At 55.0% G+C, this 23,346-nt stretch overlaps 1 protein-coding gene across 1 annotated transcript in view; it reads left to right on the top strand.

The window, feature by feature from the left end:
- The window catches only part of MEGF8 (multiple EGF like domains 8), a 295,542-nt gene that overhangs the window by 5,444 nt on the left and 266,752 nt on the right, over positions 1 to 23,346 (top strand). The window contains 3 exon segments of the mRNA XM_029577448.1: positions 2,703 to 2,883; positions 3,132 to 3,220; positions 3,449 to 3,662. Coding sequence (XP_029433308.1) covers positions 2,703 to 2,883; positions 3,132 to 3,220; positions 3,449 to 3,662 — 484 coding nt within the window.

Genomic DNA, 23,346 nt, shown 5'->3' with positions numbered 1-23,346 from the left:
TCCAGAGTCAGTCTGTCGTGGTGGCTTTCGGGCGACAGTCTGGAATGGGGGGGGGTGGAATTGGACACACTGGACTGGCTGATAATTTCCACTGATGCCAGCCTCTTGGGTTGGGGAGCAGTGTGTGCAGAGAGGTCCGCACAAGGTCTCTGGTCGGCGACGGAAGGATTATGGTCCATCATTCATCTCGAGACAAGGGCGGTGCTTCTGGCCCCGCAAGCCTTCTTACCCTGGATTCAGGGCAGAATGGTTCGAGTATTCTCCGACAATGCGACGATGATGGTGTACATCAGCCGGCAAGGCGGGACACGGAGCCCTGCGGTGGTGCTGGAGGCGCGACTTCTAGTCGCCTGGGCGGAGCGTCACCTCAGGGGCATCGCTGCCTCTCATGTCGCAGGAGTGGAGAATGTGCAAGTGGATTTTCTAAGCAGACAGCAACTCGACCCAGGCGAGTGGGAGCTTTCGTTCGAGGCGTGGAACCACATTTGTGCCAGATGGGGAGTCCCTCAATTGGATCTGATGGCAACGCGGGCGAATGTGAAGACGGAACGTTTCTTCAGCCTTCGACGAGAGCAGGGCTCTGTGGGCATTGACGCTCTCGTGTGCCACTGGCCCACGGGAATTCTCCTGTATGCCTTTCCGCCTTGGCGTCACATAGAACTGCAGCCAGGACGGGTCGTCTTCATGGCACCGGAGTGGCTACATTGTCCGTGGTTCGCAGATCTTGTGCATCTGCCTCTCGAAGGCCCATTACAACTGGCTCATCTGCCGCAACTGCTCCGTCAGGGACCCATGTTTTCAGATCAGGAGGATCACTTCTCTCTCGCGGCTTGGCTTTTGAGAGGAGACGTTTAAGATTGAAGGGCTATTCCGAACAGGTCATTTCCACTCTTCTACAGGCACGACGTCCGGCCACTTCTATAGCCTATGTGAGAGTCTGGAAGCTTTTTGAGTCGTGGTGTCGTCAGTGGAACTGCGATCCCTTAGTGGACGATATCCCTCGGGTGCTTGACTTTCTGCAGCAGGGACTCGCTAAGCGGTTGGCGTTCAATTCCCTTCGGGTGCAGGTTACTGCTCTGGGTGCATTGTGGGGATGGTTCAACAGTTATTCTCTTGCAGCGCACCCAGATATTGCTCGGTTTCTTAAGGGAGTCAAGCATTTGCGACCGTCAGTCCGCTCGGTGTGCCCGGAGTGGAGCTTGAATTTAGTTCTGCGGGTACTTTGTGGCACCCCTTTCGAGTCTATCCGCAGGTCTTCTCTGAAGGATCTGACTTTGAAGACTGTGTTTTTGGTGGCCATTTTCTTGGCTCGTAGGATTTCAGAATTGCAGGCGTTGTCATGTCGGGACCCTTCCTACGGATCCATGACTATCAGGTGTCGTTACGCACGGTTCCATCCTCCGTCCCTAAGGTGGTTTCGGCCTTTTACGTAAATCAGACGATGGAGCTCCCAGGGTTCCCGCATTGGTCTAGGGACTTGTCTCAGGACAGAGACCTTCATCTTTTGTATGTGTGACACGCTCTATTGCGTTATCTAGAGATTACCAATGACTTCCGACGTTCTGATCACTTGTTCATTCTCTTTGGGGGCCCTAAGAAAGGGGACAAGGTGTCTAAGGCGACCATATCTTGTTGGAATATTGATGCCGTTTGCTCGGCTTACATAGCCCGTGGACATCAAATTCCTGCGGGTTTCAGAGCTCATTCCACTAGGACCCAGGCTACTTCCTGGGCAGAGTGTCAACTTCTGTCGCCTCAAGAGATCTGTAGAGCGGCAGTGTGGTCTTCTATTCACACTTTCACTAAGCATTATCGATTGGACATCAAGGCTACCGATGAATCGTCCTTCGGTGAGAGTGTTCTGTGTGCGGGTCTTTCGGGTTCCCGCCCAGTGTAGGGTGGTTTGGGTACATCCCACTTCTCTGGACTGATCTGGGTATGTTCAGGAAATTAAAATTGGTTCTTACCTGTTAATTTTCGTTCCTGTAATACCACAGATCAGTCCAGAGGCCCACCCCTTTCTTCATATACTGAAAGACTGTGTTGGCTGGCATTTGCCTATAATTTTTCATGAAACTCCTTTTTGCAGAACGGATTGATGGAGCAGTTACTCACAGTTGGTTTGGTTTGGTGTTTGTTTGGGGCGATGGGGTATTCAGAGTTTGTTGGTCGCTACCCAGCGCTCCTTAGTTCTGTTAGCATGGGCTTGGGTACAGGACAATACTGATGGACTGCAGGTGGCACTCTATTATATATGGCAGTGCCCAAAGGTTTGGTTCTCTGACTCCATCTGCTGGTAGGGATACACAACCCACTTCTCTGGACTGATCTGTGGTATTACAGGAACGAAAATTAGCAGGTAAGAACCAATTTTCATCTCTTTATTTTTATTTCTTATCAGCTCACATTGCAATGAAGTTCAAGATGGAGTACATATGGTACATGCATAATAAAACTAATACATTAAAACATCCAACCAAATCAAAGGCAGAATAGAAACTCTTCTTTCTATGTAATGTACCTCTCCCCACCCTTATCCCCACCCTTGCTCTCTATCTAACACCTCACTCACTACTCACAACACCCCCTCTCATGCCTTGCGCTTCCTACTCATCTGATTCCCCTCCCCTGTTCTTTCCTCCTCTTTAATGTCCTCACCTGTGTCCCAGTCTCTGACCCATCTCTTTTGGTTTTATCCGCAGGATTCTGGGCGCTGCTGGTGTAGCCCTGGCTACGTGGGTGAGACTTGTGATCTGTCTCTGAGTGATAACCAGGGGGCCGGGAAGTGGTACAATGTCAGCATGCAGGATCGCAGCTTCACCCCACGCATGGCAGCAGCTGGGGTATTCCTGGCATTCAGCAATGCCCTCTACATCTTTGGAGGTCAGTGGCAGATGGCTGGTCATGATTACATCACACTTCTGATATGCAAGCAAAAAAGAGGCAGACCATAGGAGCCTCACAAGTAAATCCTGATGCCTTGTGAGTGGTTCGTGGGAGGCATGCATTGCTAGTATGTTCTGCTTGTACACTCTCTCCTCCTTGTACTGGAAATTACGTACTGTAATTGTCTTGTGTTCTAGTGCAGACTCTTCTCACAGTTGCACTTTCTTCTTTCGTCTCATCCTCAGGTCTGGATTTGAACTCTGCTCTGGGGGACTTGGTGCTCTACAACTTTACTTCAAACACTTGGGAACAGAAGGTCCTCAAGCTTTCTCCTGTAAGTGATATGGCAGAGATCCTTGGAATAATCCATCTCTGTCCCCACTTCAGTAAATGAGGCAGACCTTTGGAATAACTTGTCCCTCCCTCCCACCTCACCCAAACTTGTAGCTTCTCTTTATGGCTGTAGAATAATCTGTATTCCTTCCTATCCTTCCTCCTGTTAGAGTCTGTGTCATTCTTTTGTGACTGTAGAATGATTTGTGTGCCTCTACGTCTCTCTCAGGCTCCAAGGCACTCGCATGTGGCCGTAGAGTGGAATGGGACACTGGTCATTTTCGGGGGGGAAGTAGCCGGCGGCTTGTTGGCTAATGATGTCTGGATGTACAGCCCCCAGGAAGACAAGTGGCAGGAGCTCCTTCCACTGAGCTCCCAGAAGCCTCCGAGGCTGGCCAGCCATGCTGCAGTAGTCGTAGGCCACTGGCTATATATTTTTGGAGGTAAGTGACTTGGGGAGCACAGAGCTGCATGAGACGTGGGTTCCTCTGGATCTGCTAGTTAGGGACTGGGCTTGATGTGTTGGGATCCTAAATACAGAGAGTTGTGTGGACGTTTGCTGATGCTACAGACATAGTTGGATTAGAACTTGCATTGCTTCTATTTTGGACCAGGCTTCTGGATCCACGTGATCTCAAAGGTGGGGATGGGGTAGAGGGTTAGTCTCAGTCTTAAGGTAGGTTTGCGTGTATACACAATCAAGAATAGAGAGTTCCCTGTACGTACCAGGATCAGTCCAGATGGTGGGTTATGTCCCCAGTCCAGCAGATGGAGTCAGACAAAGCTTCGGAGGGTGGTGCCATAATAACCAGTGCACCCTCCATAAATCCTCAGTTTCCCTGTACGTACCAGGATCAGTCCAGACAGCTGGGTTATGCCTCCCCTCCAGCAGATGGAGTCAGAGAGAAAACTGAAGACACCCCCTAGATATACCGGTGTGCCACCTGCGATCCTTCAGTATTTTCTCTGACTCTAGCAGATTGAGAGGCATAACCTGCGGTCCTGTCCTGGTCAGGTTGTTTGTGCTGGGAATTGCTCTTTTGGCTGGAACAAGTGGTTGCTTACCTTCTGGTCTTTGTTGTTCAGTGTTGTCAGTCAGGTTTGTCGGTTCTATTTGGCACAGCGACAGCGAGAGCTAAGTGGCAGGGCAGGCACAGAGGGCATTGCCCTCCTTGAATTCCCGGATTGGTGTGTCCCAGTAGGTTGGGGGAGAGATTACCGGTGGGCCGGTCACCCTCCCCCCTATGTACCAGGGTCCCTTACCCTGAAGGGGGTTTTGTAAAAAAAAAATAAAAAAAATTAAAGTTCCCTGTACGTACCAGGATCAGTCCAGGACACCTGGGTTGTGACTCCGCACCAGTAGATGGAGACAGACTAAAACTTGTGGGCGGAGCCTTATATGCCCCTGTGCCAGTCACAGCCCCTCAGTCTTACTCTGTCTCCAGTAGATGGTGCAGGTCCGGTCACAGCCCTGCCTGACCTGATTCTGGTGGTTAGTCAGGTTTGAATTTTGAGTTAGTTTTTGTTAGGCCTAGTTGTTTTATGACCAATTTGGGGTTTGTTTTTTAATCCTTAGTCCCAGGTGCCCTGCCTCCCAGGGGAGTTGAGAGGTCCTGAGGGGACTACCCTCCCCCGGTTGAGGCCGCTGCCAGGGTCGAGGACCCGGCTGGGCTAGTGGCAGCGTCAGGGGTGACACCGGGGAGCCCGGTTCACTCACCCCTGCAGGACTAGGGCTCCAGGACCCGGGACAGCGACCAGCGTCAGCGTTTAAAAAAAAAAAAAAAAGTTTCCTGTTTTATTTTGTTGCGGCCGGCTCTCCGTTGCTTCGGCGTTGCTACTCCTTCGTTTTTCACGCGGGGGGGCGCCGCTGGCAGGGGGGAAGGTCGCCGAATTAGTTTTTATTAATTTTGACGCGCGCCTCAGTTTTTTCTTCCCGCGTTCGTCGGCATGCCGCGCGGTTCTTCCTGCAAGCCCGTGGATCGGCGCGCGCGCGTTTGTCCCTGGAGGGCCTCTGCTCGGCCTGAGTCCCGGGCGGTGAAGGAACGTCCGGGGCATCGCGAGGGGCTCGGGCCCGGAGCGCGCGTTCGCCGCTGCGAGGGGTAGGCCAATTAGATAGGCCTCAGGACATTTTCCCGCTCAGCACGGGAGTGGCGGCCATTTTGGGCCACCGGCAGGGAATTCACGCGGACCGCGGCGGGCAATTCGGCTCTACCTCCCGCGTTTTCCCCGCAGCGGGGCACGGCGGGAGGGGTCGTCGCAGAGGGGTTTCGGCCCCGGGGGGATTCCGGGGCCGATTCTTCTGACTAGGGGTCGTTTTCGGAGGATTTCGCGGTTTTGCTGCGCAAGGTACTTAAGTACAAGCGTAGCAAGCGCTCCCGAGGGGGGAGGCTCTGAGGAGGGCCCCCACCAGGCCCCACCGAGAAAGCGCAAGGCAAAGAAAAGAAGAGAAAAAAAAAAAATACCGCGGTGCGCGCCCAGGTTCCCTCGCGAGGGAAACGGCGGCCCCGAGGCGTACCCCAGGAGGCAGACTCAGAAGATTCCTCCACGGCGGATAATGATGATCCCGAAGAGTCCCCGAGGGGGGCCGAGGCGTCGGGGGCGGATGATTCCGCCCAGCCCGGCGCGGGAAAAGGTACACAGGCAGCGGACGGGGATGTCCCCAAGGTAGTCCGCCTGTTCCGCAGAGAGGAACTGTCGCCACTCATCCCGGCCATCCTCCAGGAGCTGGGGATAGAGGCTCCACCCGTGGTGGTCCGCCAGGAGGCCAATATGGATCCAGTTCTGCGAGGTCTCACGGGACCGGCGGTGGCTTTTCATTTTCATTTTTCTTCGGATATCTTGTTCCGGGAGTGGGATACCCCGGAGTTAGGGTTGAAAGTCAGCAAGGCCATGGACAAGCTCTACCCGCTCCCGGAGGAGGCGCTGGAACTTCTTCGACTTCCAAAGGTGGATTCAGCGGTCTCCGCGGTGACGAAAAGGTCCACTATCCCGGTCACGGGGGCGACGGCCCTTCGGGATCTACAAGACAGGAAGCTCGAGGTGCAGCTCAAGAAGATATTTGAGGTATCCGCCCTAGGGGTGCGGGCCGCAATCTGCACTAACTTCGCGGGCCACAATCTGCACTAACTTCGCCAGGCGAGCTAGTTTACGCTGGGCCCAAGTCCTTCAGGCGAATGCGGGCCTGTCTGCGGAAGAGACGTCTCAGGCTGTTAGATTGGAGGTGGCAATAGCTTATGGAGCTGACGCCCTCCACGACCTTCTGCGCATTTCGGCTAGGTCCATGGTGGCAGCAGTTTCAGCGCGCCGTCTCCTGTGGCTGCGCAACTGGGCAGCAGATGGCTCTTCCAAGGCCCACCTGGGTTCGTTACCTTTCAAGGGAAAGTTGTTGTTCGGTAAGGAGCTGGATGATTTGATGATTTCTCTGGGAGAGAACAGGGCATTCAAGCTGCCCGAGGATAGGGCCAGAGCGCGGTCCTCTTTTCCGGCCTGGTCCCGATACCGGGGGCCCAGGAAATCGCGCCCTCAAAGATCCGCCGGACCTTCGTATAGGCCATTTTCTTCCCAGAACACTCAGTGGCAGCAGTCCTTTCGTGGGAAACGTTACGGGAGGCAAGGAGGAGCCCCGTCGGGTGCAGGGGCCAAGCCCTCCCAATGAAGTCTGGCCGGTCCACCCCTCGTCGCGCCCGCAGCACGCCGTTCCAAATGTAGGGGCGCGATTAACCTTATTCCTTGAGAAGTGGACCAGGGTGACGTCGGATCAATGGGTCCTCGACGTGATCAGCCACGGCTACGAGTTAGACTTGCTCGCATCCCAGCGGACAAATTCCTGGTCTCGCCCTGCAAGGCCTCCGGGAAGAGGGCGGCGGTGTTGGACACCATCCGTCGGCTGGAAAGCTTGGGGGCCATATCCCCCATCCCTGTCGATCAGCGCGGCACGGGCCGTTACTCCATTTACTTCGTGGTTCCCAAGAAGGACGGCTCTTCAAGACCAATTCTGGACCTGAAAGGAGTAAACAGATGTCTTCGCGTTCCCCACTACAGAATGGAAACGATTCGGTCAGTTATCGCTTCGGTGCGTCCGGGCGAATTTCTGGCTTCTCTGGATCTCACGGAGGCGTACCTTCACGTGGGCATTCAGCCATCGTGCCAGCAGTTTCTGAGGTTCTACATCCTGGGGAGGCACTACCAATTTCGGGCGCTCCCATTTGGCCTTGCAACGGCGCCTCGGACATTCACGAAAGTGATGGTGGTAGTGGCGGCGCAGCGGCGACGGGAAGGTCTCCTGGTTCATCCTTACCTTGACGATTGGCTGATTCGGGCGAAGTCCGAGAGTCAGTGTCGACGGGCGGTGGACAGGGTCCTCCAGCTCTTGCAGTCCCTGGGCTGGGTGGTCAATTACCACAAGAGTCGATCGGATATGCAAGCTGCAATCTCAGGTGAGGCGTCTGTTGTCTCTTCGCCGTCCCTATGGCTTCAACGCTTGCGTTGGTACCCTGGGCGTTCACTCACCTGCGGCCATTGCAGTCTTCTTTGCTGTCCCGTTGGAAGCCGATTTCGGAGGATTTCTACCCACCGCTCCCGCTTGTGGGTCCGGCACGATCCAGTCTTCTTTGGTGGCTGGATCCAAGTCATCTGTCCTGTGGCGTATCCCTTCTCATTCCACATTGGTCGGTGGTGACCACGGATGCCAGTCTCTCCGGCTGGGGAGCAGTTTGCCTAGGGAAGTTGGTGCAAGGCCTTTGGTCAGAATCGCAAGCTCAGTGGTCCATCAACCGCCTCGAGACCAGAGCGGTCCGTCTGGCTCTCCAAGCCTTCCTACCATTGGTGCGGGGACAGGCGGTCCGGGTACTGTCGGACAACGCCATCCCCGTGACCTACATCAATCGTCAAGGCGGGACGAGAAGTCCACTGGTGGCGGAAGAGGCGCAAATGTTGATGGCCTGGTCGGAACAACATCTCAGCAGCATAACAGCGTCTCACATTGCCGGGGTCGACAACGTGCAGGCGGATTTTCTCAGCAGGCATCGTCTAGATCCCGGAGAGTGGGAACTGGCGGACGAAGTGTTTCTTCTCATCTGCAGGATGTGGGGAGTTCCCCACATGGATCTGATGGCCACGTGGCACAACGCGAAGGCTCCGCCTTTTTACAGTCTGCGTCGAGAGAGGGCAGCAGCGGGCGTCGATGCGTTGGTGCTTCCTTGGCCGACGGATGTGCTGCTGTACGTGTTTCCCCCGTGGCCAAGGATCGGCGAGATTCTGCGGCGCATAGAATTGTACCCGTCTAACGTGGTCATGGTGGCACCGGAGTGGCCACGCCGTCCATGGTTCGCAGACCTCATACAGTTGTCGGTGACGGCTCCCCTTCGTCTTCAGGGGTTCGCGGGGCTGCTTCATCAGGGCCCCGTCTGTTTGGAGGATGCGGATCACTTCTGTCTCGCGGCATGGCTTTTGAGAGGAATCGGTTGAAGAGAAAAGGTTACTCAGACGCAGTTATTGCTACGCTACTGAGGTCCCGGAAGCAGTCTACGTCCCTGGCTTATGTCAGGGTATGGGTAGTTTTTGAGGATTGGTGTGTGAAGCGAGGTTTGGATCCCACTACCGTTGCGGTCCCTGATATTCTGGCTTTCCTCCAGGCGGGACTGGCCAGAGGATTGGCGTGCAGTTCCCTACGGGTCCAAGTGGTGGCACTTGGTTGTTTGCGGGGGAAGGTCGGGGGATCCTCCCTGGCTCTTCACCCGGATATAGCCCGTTTCCTGAAAGGGGCTAAACATCTCCATCCTCCCTTGCGTCCTCCCTGTCCGGCTTGGAATTTCAATTGGGTTCTTTCGGCCTTATGTTCGGCACCGTTTGAGCCTTTGCAGCGCTCTACTGTCAAAGATCTCACGTTAAAGACCGTGTTTTCTGGTGGCGATTTCTTCGGCTCGCCGTCTCTCGGAATTGCAGGCGTTGTCCTGTAGGGAGCCGTTCTTGCGAATCTCCGACACAGGCGTTTCCTTGCGGACTGTCCCTTCCTTTCTTCCTTAGGTCGTCTCAGCTTTTCATTTGAACCAATCCGTTGAACTTCCCGCTTTAGCGGTCGGGGAGTCGTCTGATCCGAAATCGAGAGATTTACGGAAGCTGGATGTGCGGAGGTCCCTCCTTCGCTTTCTGGAGGTCACTAATCCTTTTCGGGTAACGGATCATCTGTTTGTCCTCTTTTCCGGCCCAAGGAAGGGTGCTGCAGCGTCTCGTACGACGATCGCCCGTTGGCTCAAAGAGGCCATAGGCTCAGCGTACATGGTACGGGGAAAGCCTCCGCTGGTGGATCTTCGGGCTCATTCGACAAGGTCTCATGCTGCGTCTTGGGCGGAGGTTTCTCAGGTGTCGCCTCAAGAGATTTGTAGGGCGGCTACCGGAAGTCATTGCATACCTTCGTCCGACATTACCGTCTGGATGTTCAGGCTGCTGAGGCCGGAGGTTTTGGGGAGAGGGTACTCCGAGCGGGACTCTCTGCTTCCCACCCTCGGTAAGTTGGCTCTGGTACATCCCAGGTGTCCTGGACTGATCCTGGTACGTACAGGGAAAGGAAAATTAGTTTCTTACCTGATAATTTTCGTTCCTGTAGTACCAAGGATCAGTCCAGGATCCCGCCCGCAGTACTACGCTAGGGTATCGGAGAGTCCGCTCATCGTTGTTTCCGTACACTCACTGCTTGTTCGCTCTCCCGGTTGGGGAGTCTGGTTCCTGCAAGGGTTGGAATTGTTTCCATTTAAGTAGCGAGTTTGGCTAGTTAGCTATGGTTGCCTAATTGGGTTTCTACTTTGACATTACGTATGACTGAGGGGCTGTGACTGGCACAGGGGCATATAAGGCTCCGCCCACAAGTTTTAGTCTGTCTCCATCTACTGGTGCGGAGTCACAACCCAGGTGTCCTGGACTGATCCTTGGTACTACAGGAACGAAAATTATCAGGTAAGAAACTAATTTTCCTTTTGACTTTCCTGCCTTCGAGCCACTTAAGACCTGTTGGTGACAGGCAGTGAGCTCTTCTTTATAGCCCCGGCCTGCCGTGCCTCTGTGGACTCCGGAGGGGGTGGCTGTGTCACCCGGCGCGCTTTTGCAAGCCACGTTTTCTTTCTCCTGCTTTTGGCGCGTTTCTTGCTGACTGCCTCGTTTTCGGCCCGGGATGCCGCGATCTTCGGCCTGCATGGCCTGCGGGGGGGCGGGGGCGCGACTCTCCCGCGAGGGTCTCTGCTCCCGATGTCTTCCCGGGGGCGAGGGACCCTTGGGGGGGCCGAGCGCTGCCCGCAGCTGCTTCTCTCCTCCTTCCTCTTCGCGGCAGAGCAAGCCGCCGGACTCGCGATCTTCCCCCCCTCCCAAACTTCCCAGGATCGTGGGGGATCAGGGGAGCGTGAGGGCTAGTGACCCTCGTCCACGGGATCACGGGGACCAGGGGGCTCATGACCCCCGTCCGCTGGCTACAGGAAACACGGGGGCTGGGAACCCCAGCCCGCGGGGGGGGGGGGGGCCACAGGTCATGGAGACCAAAGTTTCTTGCCAGATCCTCAGGGGGACCCGGATTCATTCGTAGGGAGCGATCCAGGATTAGTTGAGGGGGACGACCCCCAGGTGCGCCGCTTGTTCGGCAAAGAGGAGTTAGGATTTTTAATCCTTCATGTACTGAAGGAGTTGGAGCTTACGGCCCCGCATCAGGAAGCGGACACCTCAACGGGGGACGTGGCTATGGCGGGTCTGAAGGCCCCCCCTCAAACGTTTCCTTTTCATCATAATGTGTTATAACTTGTTTCCAAGGAGTGGGAGGTCCCAGAGGCTTCGCTGCGAGTGAGCAGGGCCATGGAAAAGCTGTATCCCCTACCAGCGGACTCCTTGGATCTCCTAAAGACCCCCTCGGTGGATTCGGTGGTGACGGCCGTAGTCAAACATACCACCATCCCCGTCATGGGGGGGATAGCTCTCAAAGATCTTCAGGATCGCAAGCTGGAGGTTTTGCTAAAGCGCATCTTTGACGTGGCGGCCCTAGGTGTCCGGGCAGCGGCTTGCAGCAGCCTGGTGCAGAGGGCCAACCTGCGCTGGGTTCAGCAGCTGCTTACTTCGCAAGAGCTCCCACCCGGTGAGGCGGAGCAAGCCAACTGCGTGGAGGCTGCAGTTGCCTATACAGCGGATGCTTTATATGATTTGTTGCGGACCTCGGCTCGTATTATGTCCTCTGCAGTTTCCGCGAGACGATTACTGTGGCTCCGTCGTTGGTCGGTGGACGCTTCTTCCAAGGCACGCCTAGGTTCCTTTCCTTTTAAGGGTAAGCTATTGTTTGGTGACGAGTTGGATCAACTCATTAAGGACCTGGGAGATAATAAGGTTTACAAGTTGCCAGAGGACAAACCGCGTCAGTCTCGGTCTTTTGGAAATGCCAGAGCTCGTTTTCGGGGTCAGCGACGGTTCCGAATGGGGAGAGGTGGCTCCTTTTCCCAGAAGCAACCGGCGAGGTCCCAGTCTTGGTCTTCTTCCTTTTGTGGCAGGCGGCCTCCCCGTGGGGGAGCTTCGCAGAGTTTCGCTTCCAACAAGCCAGCTCAATGAAGGCACACAGGCCCACTCCTCAGTTCAGTTTATCGGGGGTCGGTTGTCCCGGTTTTGGGAGGAGTGGGTCAAAATAACTTCGGATCAATGGGTCCTCGATGTTGTGCGCCACGGTTATGAGTTGGATTTTGTACGTCCCCTCCGGGATCTCTTTATGATATCGCCATGTGGTCCCCTGGAGAAGCGGCTGGCAATCGCTCAAACACTAGACCGTTTGCAGACTCTGGGGGCGGTGGTGCCGGTCCCGCCGGCCCAGCACGGGACGGGACGGTATTCCATCTACTTCCTGGTCCCGAAGAAGGAGGGCACGTTTCGACCAATCTTGGATCTCAAGGAAGTGAACAAGGCTCTTCGCGTGCCTCGATTTCGTATGGAGACGCTCAGGTCTGTTATTGCGGCCGTCCACAAGGGAGAGATTTTGGCTTCTTTGGATCTAACCGAGGCATATCTTCACATGACCTTCTCGGATGCCAATCAGAAATACTTGAGGTTCATGGTAATGGGGGACCATTACCAGTTTTGTGCCCTTCTGTTCGGATTGGCGACCGCTCCACGGGTGTTTACCAAGGTTCTCGTAGTGGTGGCGGCTTCCCTGCGTCGTCAAGGCATCCTGGTACATCCCTATTTCGACGACTGGCTCATTCGGGCGAAGTCGGAAGCAGCGTGCAAACAGGCGATCTGCTTGGTGGTGCAGCAGCTCCAGGCGTTGGGTTGGGTAGTCAATTTTGCGAAGAGCCGACTGGAACCGACCCAACAGTTGGAATTTTTGGGTGCCCGATTTGATACCTTGTCAGGCAGGGTGTTTCTGTCTCATCAACGCATGGTCAATCTAATGACACAAGTGCGGAACCTGATGGACCGGCAGAAGATTCCTACGGCATGGGATTATTTACAGGTCATTGGTCATATGGTGTCTACTCTGGAGATGGTACCGTGGGCTTTTGCGCATATGCGACCGTTACAAAGGGCTCTCCTCTCACGCTGGGATCCCAGATCCGAGGATTATGGGCTGGAGTTACCTTTGCCAGAACCGGCCAGTGCCAGTCTCTATTGGTGGCTAACCCCGAACCATCTTCTACAAGGAGTGGACTTGGAGCCTCCGTCTTGGAGGGTGGTGACAACGGATGCCAGCCTGTATGGCTGGGGAGCAGTGTGCCTGTCCCGAGCGGTTCAGGGGACATGGTCTGCCCTCCAGTCCACCTGGTCCATCAATCGCTTGGAGACCAGGGCAGTACGTCTGGCCTTGCGTCTCCTCCTCCCGATTGTGCGCGGTCAAGCAGTACGCATTCTGTCAGACAACGCGACCACGGTGGCGTACATAAATCGACAAGGCGGCACAAAAAGTCGGGCAGTGGCTATAGAGGCGGCGTTGTTGATGGCCTGGGCGGAACGTCATTTATCACGCATCGCGGCCACCCACATCGCAGGGGTAGACAACGTTCAGGCAGACTACCTCAGTCGGCAGCATCTAGATCCAGGAGAGTGGGAGCTGTCGGCGGAAGCAATGAACCTCATCGTTCAGCGTTGGGGGGTTCCGCGATTGGATTTGATGGCGACTCGGCTAAATGCGAAAGTGGCGCGTTTCTTCAGTCGCAGACGGGACCACGGATCGGAGGGCGTAGATGCCTTAGTTCTTCCGTGGCCTCGTCGTATACTCCTTTATGTGTTTCCTCCGTGGCCCCTAGTGGGGAAGGTGTTAAGGCGCATAGAGTCCCATCAAGGTCTGGTTATTCTAGTGGCTCCGGAGTGGCCGCGTCGCCCGTGGTTTGCGGATCTCGTCAATCTAGCAGTGGACGGTCCACTGCGTCTGGGCCATCTTCCAAATCTTCTCCGTCAGGGTCCGGTATTTTTCGATCTGGCGGATCACTTTTGTCTGGCGGCTTGGCTTATGAGCGGAGGCAGCTAAGAAAGAAAGGTTATCCGGACGCGGTGGTTTCCACTCTTCTGCGGGCGCGCAGATCTTCTACTACACTTGCTTACGCTAGGGTTTGGAAAGTTTTTCACACCTGGTGTGGTACTCTAGGTATTGCGCCCCGACGTACCTCCGTGGGGCATATTCTTACGTTCCCTCAGGATGGTCTGAAGAAAGGTTTGGCATACAATTCGCTTAGGGTTCAAGTGGCAGCACTGGGGTGCTTGAGAGGTAAGGTCGAGGGGTTCTCCCTTGCATGTCATCCAGATGTTGCTCGTTTCTTACGAGGCGTTAGGAACTTGCGTCCTCCGGTGAGGGCTCCCTGTCCTACCTGGAACTTGAACCTGGTTCTCTGTGGTCTGTGTTCGGCTCCCTTTGAGCCTTTTAAGACTGCTTCGCTGAAGGACCTAACTTTAAAGACGGTTTTTCTGGTGGCCATTTCGTCAGCTCGTCGTGTTTCGGAGGTGCAGGCTCTTTCGTGCAGGGAACTGTTCTTGCGGATTTCGTCGTTGGGAGTCTCCTTACGCACCATCCCATCCTTCTTGCCAAAGGTGGTTTCGGCGTTTCATGTTAATCAAACAGTGGAATTGCCTTCCTTTTCGGAGGAGGAGCTGCAGTCTTCTCAAGGTCGAGAATTGAGGCGTTTGGACGTCCGTCGAGTTCTCCTGCGGTACTTGGAGATTACTAACGTGTTTCGCAGGTCAGATCATCTCTTTGTGTTGTGGAATGGTCCCAAGAAGGGGCTTCAGGCTTCAAAAACTACTATCGCTCGCTGGTTGAAGGGCGCGATTGAGTCAACGTATATTGGCTGTGGTAAGCCTGTTCCTGAAGGACTTAAGGCTCATTCGTTGCGTTCTCAGGCGGCTTCGTGGGCAGAGAATCAGTTGGTGTCTTGCCAAGAGATATGCAGGGCGGCCACTTGGAAATCTTGGCATACGTTTGCCAGACATTATTGCTTGGACGTTCACGGTCCGCCTGCGGAGTCTTTTGGAAGCAGCGTCATTCGAGCGGGACTCTCGGGGTCCCACCCCAGTTAAGGCGGCTTGGGTACATCCCAGCTGTCTGGACTGATCCTGGTACGTACAGGGAAAGGAAAATTAGTTCTTACCTGATAATTTTCGTTCCTGTAGTACCAAGGATCAGTCCAGACGCCCGCCCAAGTTTTCTGGGAGTCCGCTCGTATTTCAGTTTTCTCGATGACAGATTATTTTTACAGCTAATTGCCAAGTTTCGACGGTGAGTTGTCATTGTTTTGTGTTGTCCTACACAGTTTAGGTTGTCATGGTTGTTGTCATGCTTGTTCCTTGTTATTCCTCAAGGAAGGTTTTGCTTGTTCTGGTCAATGAGTTCAAAAATATATCGATAAGATTTGACAGTGGCTACAGTGGTCCTGTCGTTAATTCTGCTTTGATATCACATATACTGAAGGATCGCAGGTGGCACACCGGTATATCTAGGGGGTGTCTTCAGTTTTCTCTCTGACTCCATCTGCTGGAGGGGAGGCATAACCCAGCTGTCTGGACTGATCCTTGGTACTACAGGAACGAAAATGATCAGGTAAGAACTAATTTTCCTATCTTTATGACTCCAGCAGATAGGAGTAGGGGAACCTGGTGCTTCCCCTGTTTAGAGGATATTTCCTCTGTCTTAAGAATTTCTCACTTTGCTTTCTTGAGGTTGGATCAAGTTGTTACAAAAAAAAAAAGAGATCTTTTAAGTTAGTGACAGGAAAGTTTAATCCTGGTAAGAGTATTTCTGTGGCTTGCAAGAAGCTTTGCTTGCTCACCTTTTCGTCTCTCCCTTCTCCCCTGTGGGGTAAGTGGTTTGTTTGTGCTTTCTTGTCAATTTTCTCCCATTTTCAGTTTCAGGTTTTAGCTTCAGGACTCGCAGGGTGGTGGATGCTGGTGGCGCCAGCTTCTTCCCCCCTCGCTGCGTCCCCCTCCCCGTGGCCCCAAGACGCGAATTCCCCGGGGCCGCTGCAGCAGAGAGGCAGATTCCTCTGCTGCCTAGTTCCGGGGACAGGGTGGTAGCGGAGGCGTTTCCCGCTCCCCGCGGCGCTGATTTCGGCTGGCCCCCAGCGGATCTCACTTTCCTCTCTACCCCGTTCGCCCCGAGCATGCCGCGGCCGTTGCGCTGCTCGGCGTGCGGCGAACCGGGGCTCCGCTTGTCCCGCAAAGGTCTTTGCGTCCGGTGCCTCCCCAGTGGGGAGGGCACCTCCGTTCCACCGGACACATGCTCTTCGCGCACTTCTGCGCGCCTTAGGCAGCAGGGGCTGGTCCCGCCTCTGCTTTCAGCGGGAACGGCGGCCATTTTAGAAACAGAGGACAGCATGCAGCAGCTATTGGGAGATGAAGGAGAGGGTTTCCCCGACTTGCCTCCACCGATTTTGTTGCCGATTCCTGCACTGTCCCCCAGGGATCCACGGGGGACGCCTCCGGGGCCCCCCAGTGTTTTCGCCGGATTTTATTGTGCTCATGCACAATGCCTACCTGCAGCGTATGGAACATCCCAGGGCTCCCGCGCTAGTACAGCTGCCAGCTAAGGTCCCCTGACTATCAGAGCCACCGGGGGGCGCCCAGGGTACACTTTGCCCCCCCCCTCCTGGTGGGAGAGGTTGGCGCTCTCCCGGATATGGGGGGAGATCTGCCGTCACCCCAGGGGGATGACCCGCTTCTGGTGGCGCAACTGGAAAGAGATGACCAGAGGGTCCTCTGCATCTTTCACAGAGAAGAGCTTGATGATCTCATTCCTCACATTCTGAAGGAGCTGAACCTCGAACCCGACCCCCCCCCCTCTGGACCCGCTGGCCCCGTTGTCGCCTCAACTAGTAAAAAGGGGGATCCGGTCCTGACCGGGCTGCGTCCATTGTCCCGGGCTTTTCCCACCTATTCCACCTTTCTCCAACTATTGGCCAGGGAATAGGATGCTCCCGAGGCCTCACTCAAGGTCGGGCGGGCAATGGAAAAGCTCTACCCCCTCCCTGAGGATTTCCTGGAGCTACTCAAGGTTCCAAAGGTGGACTCAGCGGTGTCGGCAGTGACCAAAAGGATGACAATAGCGGTCACGGGCGGCACGGCCTTGAGGGATCTTCAAGATAGAAAGCTGGAAGCCTACCTCAAGAGGGTCTTTGAGGTCTCGGCTCTGGGAGTCCGCGCTGCCATCTGTAGTTGGGTCCAGCAACTCCTCACCTCTCAGGATCTCCCGCCGGAGGAAGCAACTCAGGCGGACCGCCTAGAGGCCGTCATTGCCTACAGAGCGGATGCTCTGTATGACCTGCTCCGTGTCCTGGCGAGGTCCATGGTCTCCTGCGGATCGAGTCACAAACGGCTAGCGGTACAACAGACCCTGGACAGATTACTGGCCCTCGGGGCCATCTCGCCCGTACCCTCCGTTGAGGTGGGCTCGGGCCATTATTCAATCTACTTCATGGTACCCAAAAAGGACGGTGCTTTTCGGCCAATCTTGGATTTCAATGAAGTCAACAAGTCCCTCCAGGTCCTTCACTTTAGGATGGAGACCCTGCGCTCAGTGGTTGCGGCAGTTCATCAGGGAGAGTTTCTCGCCTCTCTCGACTTGACAGAGGCCTATCTCCACATTCCCATCCACACGGTCCATCAGAGGTTCCTTCGGTTCAAGATCCTGAACCAGCACTTCCAGTTCCAGGCTCTTCTCTTCGGCTTAGCGACCGCCCTGTGGATGTTCACAAAGATCATGGTGGTGGTGGCGGCTGCTCTCCAGGAGGGAGTCCTGGTTCATCCCTACTTGGACGACTGGCTCATCCGGGCGAAGACCTCTCAGGGTCAGGCGGCGGTCATCCGGGTCGTCCAACTACTCCAGTCTCTTGGCTGGGTCGTGAACTTTGCCAAGAGCAGCCTCAGCCCTTCGTAGTCCTTGGACTTTTTGGGGGCACGCTTCGACACAGTTCAGGGCAAGGTCTTCCTACGTCCGGACAAGGCACAATCGCTTCGAGAGCAGATCCAGGGCTTCACCGCGCTTCCTATGCCCACATCTTGGGATTACCTACAGATCTTGGGTTCCATGGCTTCTACTATCGATCTTGTACCATGGGCTTTCACACATCTGCGTCCCTTACAAGGGGCACTTCTTTCTCGCTGGAAACCGGTCTCGCAGAACTACCAGCTCGTTCTCCCGCTCCCTCAGCTGGCCAGATCCAGCTTGAGCTGGTGGCTGGATCACAGAATCTTGCACAAGGCACTCCTCTCGAGATCCCGGATTGGGTGGTGGTCACCACCGAAGCCAGCCTGACTGACTGGGGGGCAGTGTGCCAACAGAGCTCTGCGCAGGGGCAGTGGACAAAGACACAAGCAACCTGGCTGATAAATCGTCTGGAAACAAGAGCGGTACGTCTGGCGCTCATACACTTCCTGTCCTTCATGCGCAACCGAGCTGTAAGGATCCTGTCGGACAACGAGATCACAGTTGCCTACATCAACCGACAGGACGGAACGAGGAGTCAACACGTGTCTCTCGAAACAGCGCGTCTGATGTCGTGGGCAGAGAGGTACCTCACGTGCCTGGCAGCCTCCCACATCGCAGGCGTAGACAACATTCAGGCGGACTACTTGAGTCGACAGAGACTGGACCCCGGGGAGTGGTCCCTCTCCAACGAGGCGATGCAACTCCTCATTCGTCGTTGGGGGACACCCCGTCTGGATCTCATGGCGATGTTCCTCAATGCCAAGGCGCCACGGTTCTTCAGCCGCAGGCGGGAGCACGGCGCAGAAGGTGTAGATGCACTGGTTCTCCCATGGCCGGATCATCTTCTGCTATACATTTTTCCCCCGTGGCCTCTTGTGGGCAAGGTACTACGGAGAACAGAGCTCCATCCGGGCCCCGTTATTCTGGTGGTCCCGGAATGGCCACGCCGTCCTTGGTTCGCAGACCTCCTCAACCTTGCAGTGGATGGCTCGCTACGTCTGGGACATCTTCCACACCTGCTCCACCAAGGACCGGTATTTTTCGACCAGGCAGAACGCTTCTGTCTTGCAGCATGGCTTTTGAACGGCGGTGGCTTCAGCGCAAAGGATACCCTGCCGCAGTAGTCTTGACCCTCCTCAAAGCTCGGAAGATCTCGACTTCGGTCGCTTACGTGAGGGTCTGGAAGGTCTTTGAGTCTTGGTGTACCGCCCACGACACTCATGCCAGAAGGGTCTCGGTCTCCCAGATCCTCGCGTTTCTACAGGATGGCCTGGAGAAGGGACTGGCCTACAATTCGCTACGAGTACAAGTTTCCGCTCTGGGTTCGCTCCTTCAGTCGGTTGGACATCACTCTCTCTTGGCTTATCCTGGCATCACACGCTTCCTCAAAGGGGTGAAGCATCTACGGCCTCCAGTCCAGGATCCATGTCCTTCTTGGAGTCTTAATCTGGTGCTTAAGATTCTGGCAGGGCCTCCCTTCGAGCCTCTACGTAACACCACCATCAAGGATCTCACCCTGAAGACTGTGTTCCTGGAGGCCATTTGTTCCGTACGCCGCATCTCGGAACTCCAAGCACTCTCATGCAGGGAACCCTACCTTCGCTTTATGGACGCCAGGGTAACCTTACGTACAGTCCCTTCCTTTCTTCTTAAGGTCGTCTTGACTTTTCACGTGAATCAGACGGTGGAGCTCCCGTCCTTCGCAGCCGAAGAGTCCAGATCTCTACGGCTTCTGGATGTCAAGCGCAGCTTAATCCACTACTTGGACGTCACCAACGAGTTCAGGGTCTCGGACCATTTGTTTGTTCTTTGGTCGGGACCAAGGAAGGGGACTCAGGCCATGAAGACTACCATTGCTAGATGGCTCAAGGAAGCCATAGTGGCGGCGTACATTGGAGCGGGTCAGACTCCTCCATTGAGTGTCAAGGCTCATTCTTTCCGTTCCCAGGCAACGTCCTGGGCGGAATCGCGGTCCGTTTCCTCTCAGGAAATTTGCAGAGCGGCGACTTGGAAGTCCCTGCACACCTTCGCACGACATTATCATCTGCATTTGCAGTCGCCAACCTCTGGCTATTTTGGCGACAGGGTCATTCGAGCAGGGCTTTCAGAGGCCCACCCGGTTTAGGGAAGCTTTGGTACATCCCACCGTTTGGACTGATCCTGGTACGTACAGGGAAAAGAAAATTATTCCTTACCTGCTAATTTTCGTTCCTGTAGTACCATGGATCAGTCCAGATGCCCTCCCTGTTAATGTTGGGATTCTAGGATGCTCCTGCTCGACCTGTTCTTCTGATTTTAGCTAGCAATTTCCCATTTCATTTGGGCTTCCAGCTCAATTACAGGTAACTCCCTTGTTGGGGCTGTAGAATCACAAGCCTTCATTCACAGCTGTCCTGGAATTTTTCCTTATTTTAATACCACATTAACACCAGCCACCGCCAGTGAGAATCCTTGGTCAGGAGTCACAGACTCCACCTTTCTCTAGAATCTAGTATGTGAACAGCCTGAGTATGGCCACTAGGTGTCACCATACTACAATGGCTGCTACTCCCTCTCCTTCCACAGGTTGAAAATGCTGCCTCCATGGTATTTTTAGGCTTGGCTTACCTTGTGAACAGAAGACTGACCCTTATGCATGGCCCGAGATTGATTTTCAGATTTTGTTTTGACTCTGCTACCCCTAAGTTAACACTGATTCCTGAACATACTCAGATCAGTCCAGAGAAGTGGGTTGTGTATCCCAACCAGCAGATAGAGTCAGAGAGCAAAACTTTGGGCACTGCCATATATACGAGAGTGCCACCTGCAGTCCTCTTAGTATTTCTCTGACTCCAGCAGATGGTAAAGGTGCACTCCTGCAGTCTTGGTTAATTTTTTTTCAGTGTAGTTAGAAACAAATTTTGTTTTTTCCCTTTTTTCCTTCTCGTTTGCTTCCTGAAGTATTAGACACCTTCGTGGGCCATCCCTTAGTGGAAGCCAGGTGTCCAGGAGTTGGAAACCTCTGATTTTCGCCCGCTCCAACTCGGGGAGTAAAGGCCAGGGGCTCCTGGTCTTCTTATCCCCGAAGCTGCTCCCTCGATCCCTGCTTGGGCTGGCTCCATAAAGTTTAGTTAAAAAAAAAAGAATTCTTCAGGCCTATCGGCATCTTTCAGCTGAGGTAAGGAGTCGGCTCTAGGGGGGCCTGCTGTGCAGAGGCTGCGTGTGGAGCGTGTCAGGGTTGGAGCTTCGTTTTTCTTCCGCTCCGGGGTGTTTGTGAAGAGAGGGGGTAAGTGTGCTGTGCCAGGGCCGCATTTTCAGCACCGTTGGATTGAACAGCATGGTTACTGCATCAGGGCCTTTTTTTCCTGATTTTCCTGTGCTGCTGGCAGCGCGCGCAGCTGACAGGGCTAGGCCTCACCTCCCCTCAGTTTCTGTGACCGTGTGGCTGTGCGGCTCGGCATGGCACCGCGGACTAAATTGGCTGCCTGCCGTGTGTGTGGAGTGCGCGGGCAGGCATTAGACTCGGCGTCCCTTTTCCCTTCTTGCTCCTCTGGGTTAGAGGGTTCATCGGAGATTGCGCCCCCCCCCCCCCTCGTAGGGGGGGGGTGACTTGCGCCACAGATCTCGGGAGGAGTATTCCCCTCCCGTTTTGGCCCGCATAGGTGAGGATTCTGTTTTGGAGGCTGGGAAACCGAAGCCGCAGGACCCTCTGGATGGGGGGGCGGTCCCGGAGGACTTTTCCCCGGAGTTTATTCATGCATTAGGCCTTCCTGGCAAGGAGGCAAGCGACAATGAAAAGACCCAGGAGGGCGGGGGATCCCGCAGAGTCTTTCCAGAAGCAGGGATGGTCCGCAGACACTCAGCCACGACCGGTAGAATGCCCTCGTCAGGTGGATGATGTTCTCAGGGGATATCAGGAACCAGGCCTTGGTTCAGGACCAGCACCGGCCCCAGGTTTGGGGTCAGGGACAGCACCGGCTCCCGGGGCGGATCTGGACCTGAATCCTGATCTGGGGGACACGGACCAAGACGACCCGGATGGGGATGACCTCCTGCCGACGGAGGGAGATGAGCCCAGTGTTGTTCACCTGTTCAAACGAGACGAGCTGCGTCCGCTGATTCCCCAGGTATTGGATGTCCTGGGCCTTAAGGTTACCCAGGAGGAGTCCGACAATGAAGGGGTTAATCCAGTCCTCGATGGGATATGGGGACTGACAACCTCGTTCCCTCTGCCTAAGAAGGTCCGCAAGCTTGTGACCCGCGAGTGGGACGCTCTGGATGCAGGTTTAAAGGTTGGTAGGGCGATGGCGAAGCTCTACCCGCTGTTGCCGGAGGTTTTGGACCTGCTGAAGATTCCAAAGGTGGACGCGCCCGTCTGTGCGGTCACGAAGAAGACCACGATACCCGTAGTGGGTTCTGTCGCGTTAAAAGACATGCAAGACCACAAACTGGAGATCAGTTGGACATGCAAGACCACAAACTGGAGACTGCCGCTCGAAGGCCGCTTTGGGCCTTCGAGCGGCAGTCTGCGCTAGTCTTATGCAGAGGGCGTGCCTGTGCTGGGTTCAAGAGGCTGGTTCCAGTGCCGGGAACGGCAGCGATGGGGCTCTGCAGGTTGCCCGGTTGGAAGCAGGCATTGCGTATGGTGCGGATGTGCTTTATGATCTCGCTCGGTCCATGGTGTCCGTGGTGGCAGCTCGTCAGCTTCTCTGGTTGCGAAATTGGGCAGGGGACTTCTCCTCCAAATCCCAGCTTTGTAACCTTCCCTTCAAGGGCAAGCTCCTTTTCGGGGAGGAGCTGGATCAGTTGGTTAAACTGCTCGGGGAATCCAAGGGCAATCGGTTGCCAGAGGATAGAAGATCTTCCAAAAAGGTTTTTCCCCCTCAGGCTCGTTTTCGGGATTCTCACCGTTTTCGGTCTACCAGATATTCCGCTCCGTCTGGTCCTAAGCAGGGTCAGGGATGCCAGCAGTCCTTTCGCGGTAGTCGCCGCTTCGGAAGGGACTCTGGACACCTCAGTGCGGGAACCAGTAAGCCTGCCCAATGAAGTCACAAGCACCCATTCCGTCGTCGAAGCTGTCGGAGGCAGATTATCCAACTTTTACACGGAATGGGCAAGAATTACCTCGGACCGCTGGGTCCTGGAGGTGATAAGAGACGGCTACGCCCTAGAGTTCTCGCGTCCGGTTCGGGAGGTGTTTGTGGAGTCCCGCGTGGTCTCTCGCAGCAAGCGCGAGGTGGTTCGGGACACCCTGCAACGGCTTCTTGAGCCATTGTCCCGGTTCCGGAAGCACAGCAGGGACAGGGAAGGTATTCGGTTTACTTTGTGGTTCCCAAAAAGGAGGGTATCTTTCGTCCCATCCTTGATCTGCAGAAGGTCAACCGTTGTCTTTGGGTTCCTCGTTTTCGTATGGAAACCCTGAAGACGGTAATGGCTGCGGTGCGAAAAGGGGAGTTTCTGGCGTCCCTGGACCTCACGGAGGCGTATCTTCATATACCAATCCGGCTGAGTCACCAGAGGTTTCTGCGCTTCAAGATCTTGGGTCAGCACTTCCAATTTCGAGCCCTCCCGTTTGGTCTTGCAACAGCTCCTCGGACTTTCACCAAGGTGATGGTGGTGGTTGCGGCCTTTCTTCGCAAGGAGGGGATTTTAGTCCATCCTTAGCTGGATGACTGGTTGATTTGAGCCAAGTCACGGGAGGATTGCGAGAGATCAATAGGCAC

The sequence above is a fragment of the Rhinatrema bivittatum genome, chromosome 14 (genome assembly GCF_901001135.1).
Source record: "Rhinatrema bivittatum chromosome 14, aRhiBiv1.1, whole genome shotgun sequence".
Lineage (NCBI taxonomy): Eukaryota > Metazoa > Chordata > Amphibia > Gymnophiona > Rhinatrematidae > Rhinatrema > Rhinatrema bivittatum.
This window is presented reverse-complemented; position numbering and strand designations above follow the sequence as displayed.